Source organism: Apus apus, chromosome 27 (assembly GCF_020740795.1).
Source record: "Apus apus isolate bApuApu2 chromosome 27, bApuApu2.pri.cur, whole genome shotgun sequence".
Classification (NCBI taxonomy): domain Eukaryota; kingdom Metazoa; phylum Chordata; class Aves; order Apodiformes; family Apodidae; genus Apus; species Apus apus.
Window position 1 is genome coordinate 1,932,287 of NC_067308.1, and position 18,363 is coordinate 1,950,649.

General features: G+C 44.0%; 1 protein-coding gene across 2 annotated transcripts in view; it reads right to left on the reverse strand.

Moving 5' to 3' along the window:
* ASH1L (ASH1 like histone lysine methyltransferase) overlaps positions 1 to 18,363 on the reverse strand; it is a 73,368-nt gene that overhangs the window by 28,493 nt on the left and 26,512 nt on the right. Inside the window, exons 4-7 of one of the 2 annotated variants that reach the window (XM_051641248.1) lie at positions 11,791 to 11,892; positions 7,945 to 8,686; positions 6,348 to 6,527; positions 184 to 278 (exon numbers count right to left, since the gene is read on the reverse strand). In XM_051641248.1, coding sequence (XP_051497208.1) covers positions 184 to 278; positions 6,348 to 6,527; positions 7,945 to 8,686; positions 11,791 to 11,892 — 1,119 coding nt within the window. Of the gene's footprint in view, positions 1 to 183; positions 279 to 6,347; positions 6,528 to 7,944; positions 8,705 to 11,790; positions 11,893 to 18,363 lie in introns of both variants that reach the window. The other variant, XM_051641247.1, reaches the window with a different exon arrangement.

Below are 18,363 nucleotides of genomic sequence, written 5' to 3' on the forward strand. Positions count from 1 at the left end.
TGCACTGAACAACGTGTGACCTTTGGCAATGTTCATACACTGAAAGATTGAATAACTTTGTGAGGTGATGAAATAAAAGAAGAAGGGAGAGAGGCAGAGATTGTGAAGCCCAGACAGATTACTTCCACGATCCTCAGCATGATACTTGTTTCCCAACAAGTAAAACACACATGAGGTACCTACCAACGTGAATAGGGGCAGGAAACAACCCATGCTCGTGCTCTCCAGGAGTGTACTCCAGCTTTTCTTTCTTTAGTTGTATGAGGCGGCTCTTTGGACTGTGGAGGACGGGAACAGCAAGGACAAAAATCAGAAAGAGGAACATCTGTAATTTGTAATCTGTTTAAATTAAGGCACAAATCTCTAGATCAACAGGCAAGAGAATAGGAGTAGAAATGACCAAAAAACCTGATTTCCAGGTTGCTTGCTGTAGCAGGACCTGACAAACACAGGGATCACATCCAGTTCAAAATTTATGGTTTGAATTTTCTCCAAGACTACTATTCAGGCAACACCTAATGGGACAACTTTAAAATTGCAGTACGTAATAGAAGTAGTAACTAAGATTAGAAAAATAAAAGATGAACAAATCATGTCTGATGTTGCTTGCTTAGGTATTTGACAGGTTACACATGTATAGTGCCTGCTTTCCTAACTTCTGAAGAGCCAGTGCCCACATGCTGCTCCTTCAGAAGGCTGTTCATTGAGAAAAGCAGGGAAAGAACCAAAATCAGAGTTATAAAAAACAATGTGATGCCCCTTTATGGGAGGACAAAACAGGAATCATAGAATGGCGAAGGTTGGAAGGGACCTTAAAGATCATCAGGTTCCAAACTCCCTGCTATGAGCAGGGACATCTCCCACCAGACCAGGCTGCACAAGCCTCATCCAACCTGGCCTTGAACACCTCCAGGGAGGGGGCAGCAACAACCTCCCTGGGCAACCTGTTCCAGCACCTTAATGCCCTCATGGTGAAGAATTTCTTCCTGATGTCCAACCTAAATCTCCCCTCTTTCAGTTTAAAACCATTACCCCTTGTCCTGTCACTGCCCTCTCTGTTCCCTCCCCAGCTTTCCTGGAGCTCCCTTCCTGTGCTGAGGGCTCCAGAGCGGGACACTGTTCTCCAGGTGGGGTCTCCCCAGAGAAGAGGGGCAGAATATTGTCTGTTTGGGTCAAGTAGATGTCAAACCTCCTAGCTCAGTAACCTGACTTTTATGAACATCTCCTTTGGGATACTGACAAAGTGTGGAAACACTCATGTGGTTATACTGAGTACTGTAGCCTTGCAACATTCAGAAGAGGCTTCTAAATATTAAGTACACCGAAGATTAAAATTACATTGAAGCTTATTAAAGTTTACTCAAGTTTTATAAGGGGTTTATTTGAACAACTGGCACAGAACTGAAAGCTGACTCAATAAAAATATGGTGGTGTTTAACTAATGAATGGAAAATGCAAGTTAAAAACAAATTTTAAGATACAAATATCAATAACTGGAAGGCCAGAAACAGCCTGGATGGATTGCAATGATTTGCTTACTGCTCGAACAAGGGTTCTATTGGGCTAAATGCTGCATATACTCTTAATTAAACAACTCTTCTCTTAGTAAAGCTATATGGCAAGGCTCTAGGTAGTAGGATCACTTAGTTAAGGATCACTTAACCTATCCAGATGGACACATGGCAAACCTAATCAAAAAGCAGTAACATTCTAACAATAAAGGTTTTAAAATATTATGACCCTCTGTTTATTGATGGCAGGAATTAATTTAATTTGCTTAGGCAATGAAAAAGCCATTTATATTCTATAGAAGATTAAACTTCCCCCCCAAAAAACCCAACAACAACAAAACCCTAAACAAACCAAAGTCCCTAAGCCCCAGCTCATGTCTTCTATCCTTCCAGGTTGTGCTTCACCGAATCACTAAGACTTGCAAAGAAAGTCCATAAAGTTTCTACTTACAAGACCTGGAAAGCAAGTTCTTAGCAAGTGGAAAAGGAAAGCTATTTTAAAAAGGCAAAGTGTGAACCTCCATTTCCACGATGCAGGTAAATCCTTAAATCAAAGGCAGAGAAAAAAAGGAAAACCATTCAATAGAAAGGTGACTTAATTCAAGCCAAATGTGCTCTCTTTTAACAACTGCAAAAGAAGCCAATGGGAAAATAAATTACAGTAAATAAACTACAAGGAGGAAACCAGCATGGAAGGAAAAATGCAGTAGGTAATTATCTAAAACCACAATATACAACATTAATTTCTTCGGGCACTGCAGACACACCCATCTTAGCCTAGTCACAAAGAACACTGGGAAAAGCACCTTCCCTGTTTTCCTTCCAAACGGAGTGCTGAAGCATTATTAAAGGCATGTAACAAACTGTTAAGACAAAGCAGCAAGCTGCACAAAGGCCATTGATACTTGAGAGACCTCAGAGGGAAAGGCTGAGATGTCAAAGCATGAATGAAGAAAGTGAATATACTAAAATAATAAACAATCCACCCAGGCTTATAAACATAGATACCATGTAAAAAGTCTTGTGAATTGAAAAAAGCCTCTCCACACTATCAAGAAAGGCTCTGGATTAGCAGGCCCACATATTCCCACTAGGAAGATAATGAGCTGTTTTAGCTGGGGTTTCTGGGCAAGCAATAAAGGTTCTGGTTTTGTGTTTGGCTCCTAACTTGAGGAGAAAACCTCTCCCTTTCCCTTTGCTGACCCATGCCCATAGCCTCACAGATGCTTTCATTTGGAGTCAGGGCCCCAAGCGCCACCAACACATCTTTATGACCTTGACCAGCCTGACAGGGAGGCTGACAAACAGAATAAGCTGCTTGATGCTCCCCACCTTCTGCTGGTGTAACTTGGTATGACAGCAAAGTTAACTGCACCAGGAAGGGACAAAGGAAGGGACATCTCAGGGATAGGAATAAGCCACAAAGGTGAGAAGAAAGTAAAACTGACTCTTTTAGTGCAGTGTTACCTTCTGACAATCTAAAGTATTTACTGAACTGCAACCTTAGACCATAATTTTAATTCAGCTGGCTGATTTTTCAATAGGTGTGCTTCTAAAATGTTCAACTACCTACTCTGAGTCATCCAGCAGCTCCACAGACTGTAACATCCGCAAAATGGAGACATTGTAGGAGCCACATGCCTATTGCATGTAAAAACCATGTTCCAGAAGAGCAACTGGCTAGCACTGAGCTACACTGTGCAACCAGGGTCTTTGAGCAGCTCTGGACACAGAATCATCATGGTTGGAAAGGAACTAAGATCACCAAGTCCAACTGTCAACACAAAAACCCAATCCAAGCTTCTCCAGTGTCTGACCACTCCTTCAGTACAGAAATTCTTCCTAACATTCAATCTGAACCTCCTCTGGTGTAACTTCAGGCCATTTCCTCTGGTCCTGTCGTTATTTACTTGGGAGAAGAGGCCAACACCCACCTCCCTACAACTTATTTTCAGGTAGTTGTAGAGGCCAATGAGGTTCCCTCTCAGCCTCCTTTTCTTCAGACTAAACATCCCCAGTGCCCTCAGCTGGTCCTCGTATGACTTGTTCTCTAGACCCTTCCCCAGCTGGGTAGCAAGCTCTACAGATCACCCTTTTGCAATGAAAACTCACATTTGTTATTACTGATTTTAAAAAAAAGCTCCCTTAAACAATATAAATTTTTATTAAATAATAATTTAATAATTATTACAGAATCAGAGAATGTTGGGGGTTGGAAGGGACCTCCGAAGATGATTGAGTCCAACCCCCCTGCCAGGGCAGGACCAAAACTAGGGCAGATGACTCAGAAAGGCATCCAGACAGGTCCTGAAAGTCTCAAGAGAAGGAGACTCCACAACCTCCCTGGACAGCCTGTCCCAGGGCTCCGTCACCATGACAGTAAAGAAGTTCTTCCTCATGTGGAGGTGGAACTTCCTGTCCAGTTTGAATCCAATTATTAAATTTCTTTGGTGCACTTTGCACTTCTCGAGGAAAGCTACAACTGGGTAAATAGATAATAAGCCTTTTCAAAACCCTCCTGCTCTCCAAGCTGCAGTCTTGTGCAGCCACACACTGAACTTCTCAGCAAAAGATCTGCGTAGTTTTCCAGCGGGAGCTGAGGATTCTGGAAAACTCATGCAGAGGTTCACAACAAATCAGCTTATGCTGTCTACAAAAGCAGACCTAAAGTAGACCTGAAACTGACTCCAGAAACCATTCTTTTTATTCTTAGTTAATCTGCAGTCTGAGCTTTCGTGGCTGTGTTTTAATAAAGTTTCTAGATCAAGGCGAGTTGGAGTGAAGTCCTGTTGAGACAAATGGCACAACTGAAGTGGCTGCAGAGAAATAATGCAGACTTTTCTCTTTTTGACAGTAGACTACAACTGGCAATGATAAACCTTTTCTGTGCTGCTGCACAGCAGTTGGATGTGACTGATTTAGAGAGAGGCTATAAATTGTAATTGTAAACTTCAGAAAAACTTCCACTGTTTTAATGACCTTTAGGAAGTATTTAATAAAGATGCCATAAAGTAGGAAAATCTTTTTAAGACAGTGTCTGCAACTGAATACTGCAAACAGAAATACAGAAAAGCAGTGAGTACAACACCCATCACTAGAGGCTGCACAGAGTGTTTTAACTGAGATAGTGACAACACTTAACTGTACTATCACTAGAGGGGGCCCTACAACTAGAGTTGCAATTTTGTTCTCAACTAAGATGTTTTCATACTGGTACAGCAGGAAGTTATAGAAATAACAGGATAACAACATGAACTTCTGCTCTCCCCTTGCACTGACCTATGTCTGACTGTGCAGTGTAACGGGAACAGCAACTTAAAGCAGCAGAAAATCTAATTATAAAAAAGTTACTCTTGTTCTGCTGATTTAGTTTGCTGAACCAACTTGGTAAAGAGATCCAGTGGAAGGAATGGTAGGAGCAGCCCTTCTAGCTGCACCTCACTGTCAGACGGGACACCTAAACTGAGATGGTCACAGCTCTGTCCTTGCCCAGCTGTGCGTTTTTCATGCCTTGTTGCAGTATCAGTGGTCAAACAACCATGCAGAGAGGTAGTTCAGACTGTGTAGGCACCATTTGCTTCCTTGGTAGGGTAAAGCTTCCTCAGCTCATCATAAACATCATATCTGTGCAAGGAAAGAACTCAGCATGTGGAGCAACAGCCAAAGGGGAGCAAATAAACCCTCTTCAATCTTCCAGGGAACTGCAACACAAAGTCTGATGGGAGAGGGAAGGTTGTAGGTAGAGCTCAGCTTTGTCATGGCCTTCTCCAGGGTGGTGAACTTGATTCCATCATCAATACCTACAAACCTTTACTTTCACTTTCTGTACTCACACAATTTCTCAAATGACATGTTTGCCTACTGCCTAGGAAATAAAGGTCCACCCTTGGCTGACTAGGTCTGAGAATGTAACCAAACTTCTATAATAAAAAAAAAGACTCTCTCAGATCACCTCCCGAGACCAAATTTTTGTGATAGAATATTTGAATGTTGCATGATTGTCTACACCAGTGACTAAACATCCAAATACTGAAAACTTCTTCCTTAGAGTTTTGATCCTTTCCATTGATGCCTTCATTCTACTCAGGAAAGACACCAGGAGCAGCTGATAAATTACACTGACATTTTAAAGTGGTTTACAACATAATGAGAAGGTGCTCAGTTTTGTCTCTTTTTAATCTGTAAGACTGTATGATAAGGGAAGTGCAAATTCCTGCCTTCAACACATTTGCTCAAATGGCTGCAGAAAACTTGCATAACCACAAGTGGAAGCAGGAATGGGCTGGTTTTCAGAAATGGGAGATGGCCAGTTTCTAATGCACATGAGGTTTTGGGCCAATCAGTGATGTTTATTCTAAATGTCTCCTTGAAAGTTATGGAGATGAACCTCACTTATTTGTGAGATGAACAGGGTACATATCTGAAATTCTTTCACAGAAAAGATGGCCAGTCATCATAATTAAGTCAATAAAAAGATAAAACAAATGGCCCCTTTCATGTAGACACTGCACTCAGCAGCTGAACACCATGGGCTCTCCCAGCTCTCTTACTGCCATGATGGGTATGGTCATTGAATGAAGTTCTCTTACCCTCTTCAAGGACGATACCCAGAAACACTTTCAGATTGGAGAGAGGTGCTTTCTGCCTGGGGTTACATTTTATATCTTCACTGGGTCAGATTCTGATAATTCTCATGCATGTGGTTTTTCACAGGCTTGAATTAAGTTGATGGTTTTATTTCAGGTACTCAAGAGTAGCAGCTTTTTATGGCTCTAGTTGGAAGGAGACAGTTTCCACTGGACTATCAGACAACAGCTTTGCTCTGGTATTACTTACTCTGTTGTTTTGTACACATCAGAGTAGAGTCCTGCCTTCTGGTACTTCTTCTTTGGGGGTCGAGGAGCTTTTTTCTCACGCTGGGCTAGAGAAGGCAGAGGCTGCCCAGTGTTTTCAGATTCATGTGGTTTCCCAAGGGCGTCATGTGGGCTGGGAGGTTCAGCTACTGTCTCGGTAAAACTGGAAGAAAAAGTAAATATTAAAGATTATCATAGAATCGTTGAATGGTTCGAGTTGGAAAGGACCTTAAAGATCACCCAGTTCCAACCGCCCTGCATGGGCAGGGACACCTCCCACCAGCCCAGGTTGCTCCAAGCCCCATTCAACCTGCCCTTGGACACTTCCAGGGATGGGGCAGCCACAGCTTCCCTGGGCAACCTGGGCCAGGGTCTCACCACCCTCACACTAAAGAATTTCCTCCTGATCTCTAACCTTTTTCATTTTAAAACCATTACCCCTTGTTCTCTCACTACAAGCCCTTGTAAAGGGCTTATCTTATGGGTTATGTTACTATATTTCTTACCATAAACATTATCTTGCCATATTTTGTTATTCCTCTCCATGATATGGTCAGCAGAACCAAAACAATCCATGTTTCTGAATTACTAGATGTCTCAGCTATTAAAAAAAATGCAACTCAAAAATCATGATCAAGTGGTGGTTGAGCACAGTAATTAGAAACGTAAGATCTTTTTATAGTAATGTTATTATTAATTATTACCAAAATAATGTTGTTTGTACTGCTAATGTTTATCCCCCAGAGCCTCAGCTGAGTAATGTAGAAGGTGGTTTATGCTATCTGCTTTTATACTCAAAAAATAGCATGTGGTAAACCTTTTCTTAGCCTTCAGGAGAGCCATCCAATACAGCCCTGAACATGTGGTTCCAGCAACAGCCTGTGCATCTAAATCCCTGCATTAGAGCACTCATTTCTGACACACAAATGGATGGTTATTTTTCAGAAATATTCTGAAAACACACAAAGGAGGAATTCTGGAAGAGTTTGATCTGTTTGTATGGATGACTTTGGGGATAAGCATATGAAGATTAGAGAAAGAGAGATTTCTGGTGTGGCCCTTGACTAGACAGTAACTGCAGAGGTGCACACCTTAACTCCCTGTGGCTTTGGTTTTACCCTTTTGTTGCTGTGTATCAGCTGATTTCACCCGACATTCTGTGTTGCTCCTAAGTGTTTGTGATGCAGGAGTCACACTCTTTAAGACTCCCTCGGCACGTGTAGCTCTTACAATTCCTTAATCCGCACATGAAGAAGGAAAACCTGATCACTATACCTGTTACCAACTCATTAAAAGCATTCTTCACCAAGACAATCATAAAACTTGCTTCACTTGAGACACAAGCACAAACCCACCAATTTTAGGTAACCTGAGATTCCATACCTTTTTGGGGTGAGCTCAATAACTTTGGAATACCCCAAGCATACTAAAAACTGACATGTTGGTTACCTCTAAACTGAACTCCCTAACAAAAGCAAACGTAATGAGCAGAGCTCATTGGAGTAGGGTTCTTTCATGGATTGAAATGTTATAAAATCAGCAATGACTATACTGAGGGTACAAAACTGTAAGGGAATTACCTCTTATTGCTCTCCTGTTCATCTTCTGGTAAAGACTTTTGTCTCTTACTGGCCTGCTCCTCTGCAAGCCACCTCTTTCTCTTCCAGCCTTTTCGGTGCTCCGTGTTCAAGTTCACACTTTGCACTACAGCTTCAATCACATCTGTGATGGTATCGGGTCCAAGGTGTAGGGGACTGCTGCTTTCTTCTCTTTTATCTAACTCTTGACTGACCAGTCGAGCTGCCTGGAAAGCTTGCATGGAAACAACAGCCTGCATGGGGTATTTCCTGGGCCTACCTGGCCTGCGCTTCACAAAATTATTCCCTGTCCTTGACTGCCTTTGCAGCTTTTTGGCTTTCAGGATTTTATTGACGTGGTCAAGATTTTTTTTCGTTGCCAAGATCTTGTTATAATTGCACATTTTCCTAGCTTGTCGCTGCATGGCTTCAACCACACTCCTCTTGAGATGATGTGGGGAGTAGCTGTTTGGTAATCTGTCTGACAGAAGAGAGATGCTGTCGCTGCAGGAGCTGCTGGGAATAGCTGGAGTTATGAGACTGTCCTGTTTGCTCAGACCTCGCTCCCTGTTGTGGTTTCGAGCAGGACTAGCTGGGGGTGGAACAGACACGTTTGCAATGACTGCTTCGAGGGTCTTGTCCAAAGTGGCCTGGCCTTCGTGCTGCACCATGCGCTGCAGCAAGCTGTCCACTGGGTCATCCACCGCAGCTGCCAGCCTTGCTCCCCGGGCAGGCACTCCCATCGCTGCAAGACAAACAACATCTACAGACTGAAACAGGCCTGAGATATCATCAAATAAGGCTGGAATTAAAACACAATAGTTGGATAGGCTGACAGTCTTTTACACCCTGTAATTGCCTGGAACGTTCAGTGACGAGACACCTGTTGCTGTAGCACAAGTTGTAAAGGGAAAGGGACCCAGCGATGCAGGGAGTGCAAAGTCTACATTTTGTACCATCAGCTTTAACCACCATTATTTTCTCTTTATTCACACACAGTCTCCCACTTCTAATAGCACAGAGCAATTCCCTATGAACCCACAGTCCAGAATTCAAGCTTCTTTGGATTCAACACTAAAAATAAGAAATCCTCTGTGTGCAGAAAAATTAAATACTGATTAAAAAATGAGCAACATCCAAAACATTTTAAAACTCATTTTTCTTTTTCATAGTTTGGAAGTACTGAAACAACTTTTTCACTGCTCTTGCAGTTTCTTTATCAAGAAGACAAACATAACAATGACAGAGCTGATTGCAATAAAGAACAGGCTTAGACAAAGCTAAAGCAAAATATCTGAACAAAAGAGAAAAGCTCGTTTACACCAGAAGTAAAGTTAGATCTCACTTTTCAAACAAAATATTATATGCTTGAGAGCTGCAGATTGGTATTTGAAAAAGAGAATTTCCAGGTCAACCATATAGATTATGCTGTATTAAAAAGGGATTTGTTTCAAACTAGGAGCTTCCCAAAGCTGCCCTGCTGGTTCTTAGTGAGAACATTTAATCAGAGGAAAACCTGTTCTTTCTGGAATAAAATGGATGCTGTCTTCTAATAAATATATCACAATTACACGCTAGCAGTTATGAAATGTTACTGTTATTGCAGCCAATTATTTAGATTAGATCTACTTAAACTAGTGGGTCCCAGGCTGTAGACTGAAATGCCTCTACTAGTGTAAAGGTAACTGGTAAAGGGAAGACAGCAAAATGTTTTTGTAAAAGGCTTTCCATCATTTGACAGGAGGAAGATTATGCATTAGCTGAGAAAGGTAAAGCACAAACAGTTTCAAATAAATCTTTTCTAGTCGTAGTCATTAATTTGCAAGTGCAAATGAAAATATGCTTCAGAGAGGGCACAATTAAAGGAGGTAGAATCAACAGAACAAGTTCTAAATATCTTCCTATGACCAATGTTCTTCCTACAGGGTGAAAAAGAAAACAGAGAAACACCTTTGTCAGGTCACTGCTTTAACCCTAACCATCAGCACCTGGAAAACCGAGCAACCTGAGCGACTGGGAAAAAACTGGAAGGATTTACACGTTCAGCTTTCAATTTTAGATGAAATAATAAAATTACCCTTTCTTTTTCTTATGCTCTTTAAATACACATGGGGATGGAGCTGAGGGCTCCTCACAGAAACACCATCTGCTCAGCCCAGTGAGCTCTGTAAACAGCTGCACCATCCAACGATAACCGGACCATTCAACACAATGTAAAGTCTAATGGGTGTCCTTGAACGGGTGTTTCTGTTTGGAAACTGATCCAAAAGGATGGGACAACTGAAGGCTAAGATCTCCAAAACAGCTGCAGCCCTGGGCAGGCACGTTTGCAGCCCTTGGTAACAAAGCAGCTCTCTGACAAATGCACTGAAATCCCACATGCATTCCAGATCTACGGAAAATATAACAAAGACCAGGCTTTTCAGCTGCATCATCAGTTCAATGACTTTGAAGTTGACAAACTTGTGATTCATTTCATTCTTATGCTCCCCTGCAACAAAACATGCCTGAACTTTTAACACGTTCCTGTACGCAGAATGACACTGATTGCAATTGCCCCTTCAAAAGGAGTAAGTAAAAGTAAGTTAACAACACAGAGGAAAAGGAGAGAACATTTCCTCACTGTAGATTACTTTCTTTAACATATGATAAAAAAAGCACCCGTTGAAGGGAGGAGGAAACAGCAGCTTTGGCACATTCTCCCCATATGGAAATCATAACTAGTTCTCTAAGAACCAAACCTGTAATTGTTTACTACAAACCTGCAATCAACTTTGGTGCCTAGGAATGTTTGAATTCTGCTAACAGAAGTTCTTTCTACAAGTGGGCTTGTAAGAAGAATTGGTCAAGGTTATGGATTTTTTGTGTCCTATCACAGGTAAGCTGCCATCCTCACAGGGACTGCAAAAAGGGTGTTTTTACTTCAGTGACAACCTGCCAGTAATAGACAAGAAACAAACATTTTTCAGATCTTCCCTCTGACAATTTGGTCAGTGGATTTGACAGTTTTGTAGGTGTGAAAATGTGACAGAAAGCAACACACATGCACTTACATCCTAGGACTGCACAAGTCAGACCTCCTTACCAACGAAAGCTCATTAACACACCAGAAGTACTTTTTCCTTCCTTGTAAAGTGAGCAAAGATGGATCGCCTCAAGCAGTAATCAGCTGAGAAAGCTAGCTCTCTCAATAGCCTCTTGGCTCAATTTCATGATGATTTTGTACCTGAGACTTGGTCCTCATTTGATAGAAGTGATGGGAATGCTACCAGAGATCCCACAGCTTTCTTCCATCTCACTCCTACTGTAATTTTGACCTCCCCTGGATCATCCACAACTGTATCATTAGTGGGACTGGGATGAGCTGCCTGTCATATTCCATCACCTTAGCAGGATTCTCACACGCTGCAAGAAAATGTACCAGCACACCCTGTCTAGACCCTAACAGTCATCTACCCATGGGCAGAAAACTGCCTTCAGGACAGCACAGGAGTCAAGCTCTTCCCCATGGAGGAAATAATCTATTAATTAATTTAATTAATTGCTTGAATGTAGTGTCACAGGTCTTGTTAGCATTGAAGCAATGAGCTTCAAAAAGACTCATTTAACCTGGTGAAGAACCAAACTTCATTCTGTCATAGCTATGCTGCTGCTTCTCTGCCAGCTCAAGTTTCCCTGTTCCACCACCCAATCTGCAGCACTTGCACCCTAAAATCTGAGCAGAAAAACTTGGTCTCTCCATATTGCTGCTGTAGAAGCTCTCTCAGTAGTGCTGGCTCAGTGGTCTGTAGTGGCACACATCTTAGTAAAGCAGTGCTCCTGAAAACAAGGCCACCAAATACTACTTACCTGCGGAAGATGTGCTCTCAGATGTTGATCTCTTTCTGGAAGGGCTGCAGCTTGTGCTCTCTGACTGCCTCTGGGAAGGTTTGTCCTGTGTTGGCAAAGTGCCTGAAAAACCAAATGAGGGAAGAGAAAAGCACACACACAAAAAATTTCAGTCAGAGAGTGTCAGTACAACACACTGTAGGAGCTAAAAACTCCTAACTTCAAACTAAAATGACTCTTGTTTAGCTTTAGGAACACTTGCTATGGTTTTTGTAGGTGGAGGAGGACAGAAATGGACCATCAAAAAGGGATTTCTGGCATAGGTAGGACAGTAAACAAGCCATGAGAAAAAGCCACTTAATATAATCAGACTACCAGCTTTTATGTTAAAAAAGGAAACAACACCCCCCAAATTCCTACTGTGAAATGAACACCCCAGCTTCATTCCTTGATTTTCATGGAACAGTTGAGTTTGGAAAGGACCTCTGCAGATCCCCTAGACCAACCACTCTGCTCAAACCAGGGTCAAGTAGAGCAGGTTGCTCAAAGCCACCACCTTCAGCTGGGTTTTCAACATCTCTAGTGATGGAGATGCCACAACCCAGAGTTCAATCACCCTTACATTAAGGTAACTCTTTATGTATGGATCAGAATTTCCTGTACTTCAGTGTGTGCCCATTGCCTCCTGTCTTGTCACTGGACACCACTTCCAAGTGGTTCCTTCTCCTTCTTTACTCCCTCCCCTCAGGCACAAGATCTCCTCTTCTCCAGGCTAAACAATCACAGCTGGCCCAGCCTCTGTATGACAGAAGCTCCAATCCCTCAGTCATCTTTGTGGCTTTTCACCAGACTCAGTATGTCCATGCCTTTCTGGTACTGGGAGGTTGTGGTGAGGTGGGTGTTGGCTTCTTCTCCCTGGTGACCAGTAATAGGACAAGAGGAAATGGGGTCAAGCTGCACCAGGGGAGGTTCAGGCTGGATATTAGAAAAAATTTCTTCCCAGAAGGAGTGATGAGGCCTTGCAACAGGCTGCCCAGGGAGGTGGTAGAGGCACCATCTCTGGAGATGCCCAAAAAAGGGCAGACGTGGTGTTTCACGAGATGATTTAGTGGCTGAGGGTTATAGGGGGGATGATTGGACTTGATGATCTTGAAGGTCTTTTCCAACCTTGACAATTCTATGATTCTATATTAACTTTTCCTTTTTAAGACCCTGTCATACACCAAAAAATAAAACTTCTGCCATGGCAATTATGTAAACCCCCCCTGGGGTCTAAGCAAGTGGGAGAGATTATCATCTACACACAGAAAGGGATAGTGCGTTATTGGATTTTAGGCACCTGCAAAACATGCTTCACTGAATGTTCTGAATGCCCAGGCTTGGGATTACCAAAAAATCATTAGATTTTGGCTCATCACTGCAAGATACCATCAGACAGCAGCAATCACAATTACCACTAATTAAGTTCAAGTCATTTTTTAAAAAGCTATACAAATCTCCTGACTATTGAAAGGTTAAAGGACAAAACTGGTGATGGCATCTTTGCTTGTAACATGTGGAAAGCCCTGTTTCTATTTTCTTTCTTACATATTTTCTTACTGTAACTTAATTTATTTCCCTAAAACAGAAACTTTTGGAGAATTCCAATTATTCTTGAATGCAAAGGTAGTAGAATTCGTCAAATTTAATGGAGAAAGATGCATATTGCAATTACAAACATGCTGAGATACTAAAAATTCAGATACCAGTATGAAAACCTAGGTAGGCAGAAAATATAGATATGACAGTGCACAATGAGAATTTGCACATCATGGAAATCTCTGGAAGGTAAAATCTAGAATGCATATTTAAAATAATTTAACTCTTTTCCTTTGAAATATCATTCATGATAAATGAGCTTAGTTGCTGCCCACTGAGATATGATCTCTTTGCTTACTAACAGACTCCAAAGAAAGAAGAGTTCAGGTCACTGAAGGTTTGCTCTAACTCAAGGCCACGAATCAGCACTGTTTGCTTCAATGTGTGAATAGAGATCCCAAGGGATAAGACGATGGGAGAATCCTGGAATGTACCAAACTGATTTACCAGAAATCTTTGGGAAAATCTTGAGATCCTTCTATGAAGTTGTGGCTGAATGGATAGATGCAGGGAGACCAGTGGATGTGTCTACCTTGACCTTAGCAAGGCTTTTGATACATTCTCCCATAACATCCTTGTGAGCAAGCTCAGAATATGTGGGATAAAAGGATGGATAGTGAGATTGATTAAGAACTTGCTACACAATAAGAGCCCAAAGAGTGGTGGTCAACGGTGCAGAGGCCAGCTGCAGACCTGTAACTAGTGGAGTCCCTCAGGGATCAGTGCTGGGTCCAGTCCTGTTCAACATCTTTATCACTGACCTTGATGACGGGACAGAGTGTCTTCTCAGCAAGTTTGCTGATGACACAAAACTGGGAGGATTGGCACCTGAAGGCTGTGCAGCCATTCAGTGAGATCTGGACAGGCTGGAGAGCTGGGCAAAGAGGAACCTCGTGAGGTTCAACAAGAGCAAGTGCAGAGTCCTGCACCTGGAAGGAACAACCAAATGCATCAGTACAGGTTAGGAGGTGATCTGCTAGAGAGCAGCTCCGTGGAGAAGGACCTTGGAGTCCTGGTAGGCAACAAGTTATCCAGGGACAGCAGTGTGCCCTTGTGGCCAAGAAGGCCAATGGTATCGTGGGGTGCATTAAGAGGAGTGTCTCCAGGAGATCGAGGGATGTTCTCCTCCCCCTCTACTCTGCCCTGGTGAGACTACATCTGGAGTACTGTGTCCAGTTCTGGGCTGCTCAGTTCAAGAGGGACAGGGATCTGCTGGAGAGAGTCCAAGGGAGGCTACGAGGGTGACGAAGAGACTGGAACCACCTGCCTTACAAGGAGAGGCTGAGAGACCTGGGGCTTTTCAGTCTAGAGAGGAGAAGACTGAGGGGGGATCTAATTAATGTTTATAAATACATGAGGGCATCAAGAAGGCAGGGACAACCTCTTGTCACTTGTGCTTTCTGATAGGACAAGGGGCAATGGACTCAAACTCAAGCACAGGAAGTTCCACCTCAACATGAGGAAGAGCTTCCTTCCTGTGAGGGTGACAGAGCCCTGGGACAGGCTGCCCAGAGAGGTTGTGAAGTCTCCTTCTCTGGAGACTTTCAAGACCTGTTTGGATGTCTTTTTGAGTGACCTGCCCTAGTTGTGTGTGGTTTTTTGGTCCTGCTCCGGCAGGGGGGTTGGACTCGAAAATCTTCAAAGGTCCCCCCTGACCCTTAATATTCTGTGATTCTGTCTTGCCTAAAAGTTTGGATTTTTAATTTTTTTTTTTATCATGGGTGTTATTAGCTTAGGGTGTAACAATCAAGACATGTTTTTGATTGACAGAGTAAATAAACAGTACAATTTTCCCAAATATTCTAAACTTCTTGTCCGGGCAGAGGAATTATTTTCTTTTTCATTAATTCTTCTGAACAAGGGCACAGTCATAAGGCAGCTGGACACTGTCCCAAGTAGCAAATCATATTCCTGGTGCAGATTTTGATCTCCTGCACGGCATCCTGACATAGAAGTGCTGCTGGCGCTGAAGGATTCCTGTGCCGGCTGGTCCTGCAGCTGGCAGGGGAGCAGGATGCTACAGTGGGGCTATGCAGGGAGACTGCAAACAGCCGCTGCATGTCAGAAAGAGCAGCCAACTGGTTATTTTTTTACTCCATAATGAATTTTTCTACTAAGAAAAGAGAAGATGCATTGATTTAATCAAGTGTAGTTTTACACAAATACCTGGGACATCAGAGAAAGAAGAGACTCATACAGCAGGAACTGTTCTAAGCGGGAACAGGCCATTAAAAAAAATAGAGAAAAAACGAAGAAGGGGGGGTAGGGGGGAAAAGTGAGAGGACTTTGGAGGAGCGCTCGGGTGGCCAAGCTGTACCTGAGCGGCTGAGGGTCACACGTTCCGCAGCTGCCGGTGGAGGCCTCTGTACGATCCCTCTCACGCCAATGGCGCTGACAGGGCCCGCAGCGACCCCCGAGCGACCCCCGAGCAGGGGCCGGGGCCGGCGGAGGGCGCTGCCCGCCAGGACGGCCCCGCGCTCCCAACCGGGCCCGGTCCCCGGGGCTTGAAGGCCGCTGCAGAAAGGCCGCGGGGCAGCGGAGCGGGGCGTGCTGCCGCGGAGCACAGCGCGGGGCTGCCCCAGGAGCAGGACGCGGCTGCGTCCACGGGCAGGAGCTGCCCGCGCGAACCGCGGGGTTCGCGACCCAACCCAGTGTGCTGGAGCGGGCAGCTCCGGCCCTCAAGGCACACGCATCTCCGGACCTCACACTGCCCTTCATTTTCAGGTGGAACGAAGGCAGTAATGACTTCCAAAGCCCACTGCACCCTGCCCAAGGGCTGAGGTAGTTTTCCTTTTCCTTTCCTTCCCAGGATTGTGTACTGTACCCCGAGAGCAGTCTGGGGTAAGCTATTAGCTGTGTGAAATAACTCGTGGCCTGAGACTGCAGAAGTTCACCAAAGATCACTGTAAACTTCAGATGAACAGGTAAGAACGTCCTACAAAAGTCTGACTGCGTCCGAGCCTGCGCGCAGGCGCTGGCTGCTCGCACCACGAGCCCACAGCACGTAGCTTCTGTCTGCACTTCATCTTCTGTGCAGCACCAACCTTCACTGCAGTCCTGTCTGCCAGAACACACACACATTTCTATCCAATACAACTTGGACACAGACAATCTCTGTATCTCGTATCTAGCATCATCTCGTATAACAGAAAGGATCTGTCAGTTAATTCAACCAGGAGAGGTTATATAGAACTCCTTGAGCATGTCCAGAGGAGAGCCACAAAGATGATCAGAGGACTGAAGCACCTCCTCCCCTATGAAGATAGGCTGAGGAAATTTGGGTTGTTCGGCCTAGAGAAGAGGAGGCTCCATGGTGACCTTATAGCAACTTTCCAGTATCTGAAGTGGACCTACATGAAAGCTGGGGTAGAGCTTTTAACATGGGTGTGTAGTGAGAGGACAGGGGGCAATGCTTTGAAGCTTAAAGAGGGGAGATTTGGGTTGGACATCAGGAAAAATTTTTTTTCTGTGGAGGGTGGTGAGATGCTGGAACAGGCTGCCCAGGGAGGTTGTGGCTGCCCCCTCCCTGGAGGTGTTCAAGACCAGGTGGGATGGGGCCTTGATCCGGTGGGAGGTGTCCCTGCTCATGCAGGGAGATTGGAACTAGATGATCTTTAAAGGTCTCTTCCAACCCAAACCATTCCATGATTCTGTGAAGGTTTATGCTCAGGAGGCTATGGGAAGGAAGTGTACTTTCCATAAAGGCTACTTTGAAATAAAATACAAATATCCACTACAGATCATACAGAACAGCTTTAGAGGGTGTGTCCTGATGCTGGTACCTGATTACTCATTTAAACTGCTTGGATTCAGTGTGCTCTCCACCATGCACCTAGGCTGCACCTGGCTCAATAAATAAACAATTTTTGATGCACCACAGTTTTTTTCTCCATCTGTGCTATTATATTCTGATGCGCACAGAAACATTTAAGTCTTTCATGGTACCAGTTTCAGAATCACAATTCAGCACTACAGTTAAACCACAACAAAACATAACATACAACTTGACACTGATCTTCTAAAAACAATAGTTTTCTGCTATCCAGTGTGCACAAGAGATTAATACAAAGCTGAAAGCCCATCTTGGCATAAAATCAGCTGGTTTCCATTGTGGGAAATCACAGAATGCTGGGGGTTGGAAGGGACCTTTGAAGATCATTGAGTCCAACCCCCCTGCCGGAGCAGGACCAAAACTAGGGCAGATCACTCAAAAAGACATCCAAACAGGTCTTGAAAGTCTCCAGAGAAGGAGACTCCACAACCTCTCTGGGCAGCCTGTCCCAGGGCTCTGTCACCCTCACAGGAAGGAAGCTCTTCCTCATGTTGAGGTGGAACTTCCTGTGCTTGAGTTTGAGTCCATTGCCCCTTGTCCTATCAGAAAGCACAAGTGACAAGAGGTTGTCCCTGCCTTCTTGATGCCCTCATGTATTTATAAACATTAATTAGATCCCCCCTCAGTCTTCTCCTCTCTAGACTGAAAAGCCCCAGGTCTCTCAGCCTCTCCTTGTAAGGCAGGTGGTTCCAGTCTCTTCGTCACCCTCGTAGCCTCCCTTGGACTCTCTCCAGCAGATCCCTGTCCCTCTTGAACTGAGCAGCCCAGAACTGGACACAGTACTCCAGATGTAGTCTCACCAGGGCAGAGTAGAGGGGGAGGAGAACATCCCTCGATCTCCTGGAGACACTCCTCTTAATGCACCCCACGATACCATTGGCCTTCTTGGCCACAAGGGCACACTGCTGTCCCTGGATAACTTGTTGCCTACCAGGACTCCAAGGTCCTTCTCCACGGAGCTGCTCTCTAGCAGATCACCTCCTAACCTGTACTGATGCATTTGGTTGTTCCTTCCAGGTGCAGGACTCTGCACTTGCTCTTGTTGAACCTCACGAGGTTCCTCTTTGCCCAGCTTTCAAATACATGTACTGGAAGTGGCACATGGCATCTGAGTAACCAGTTAA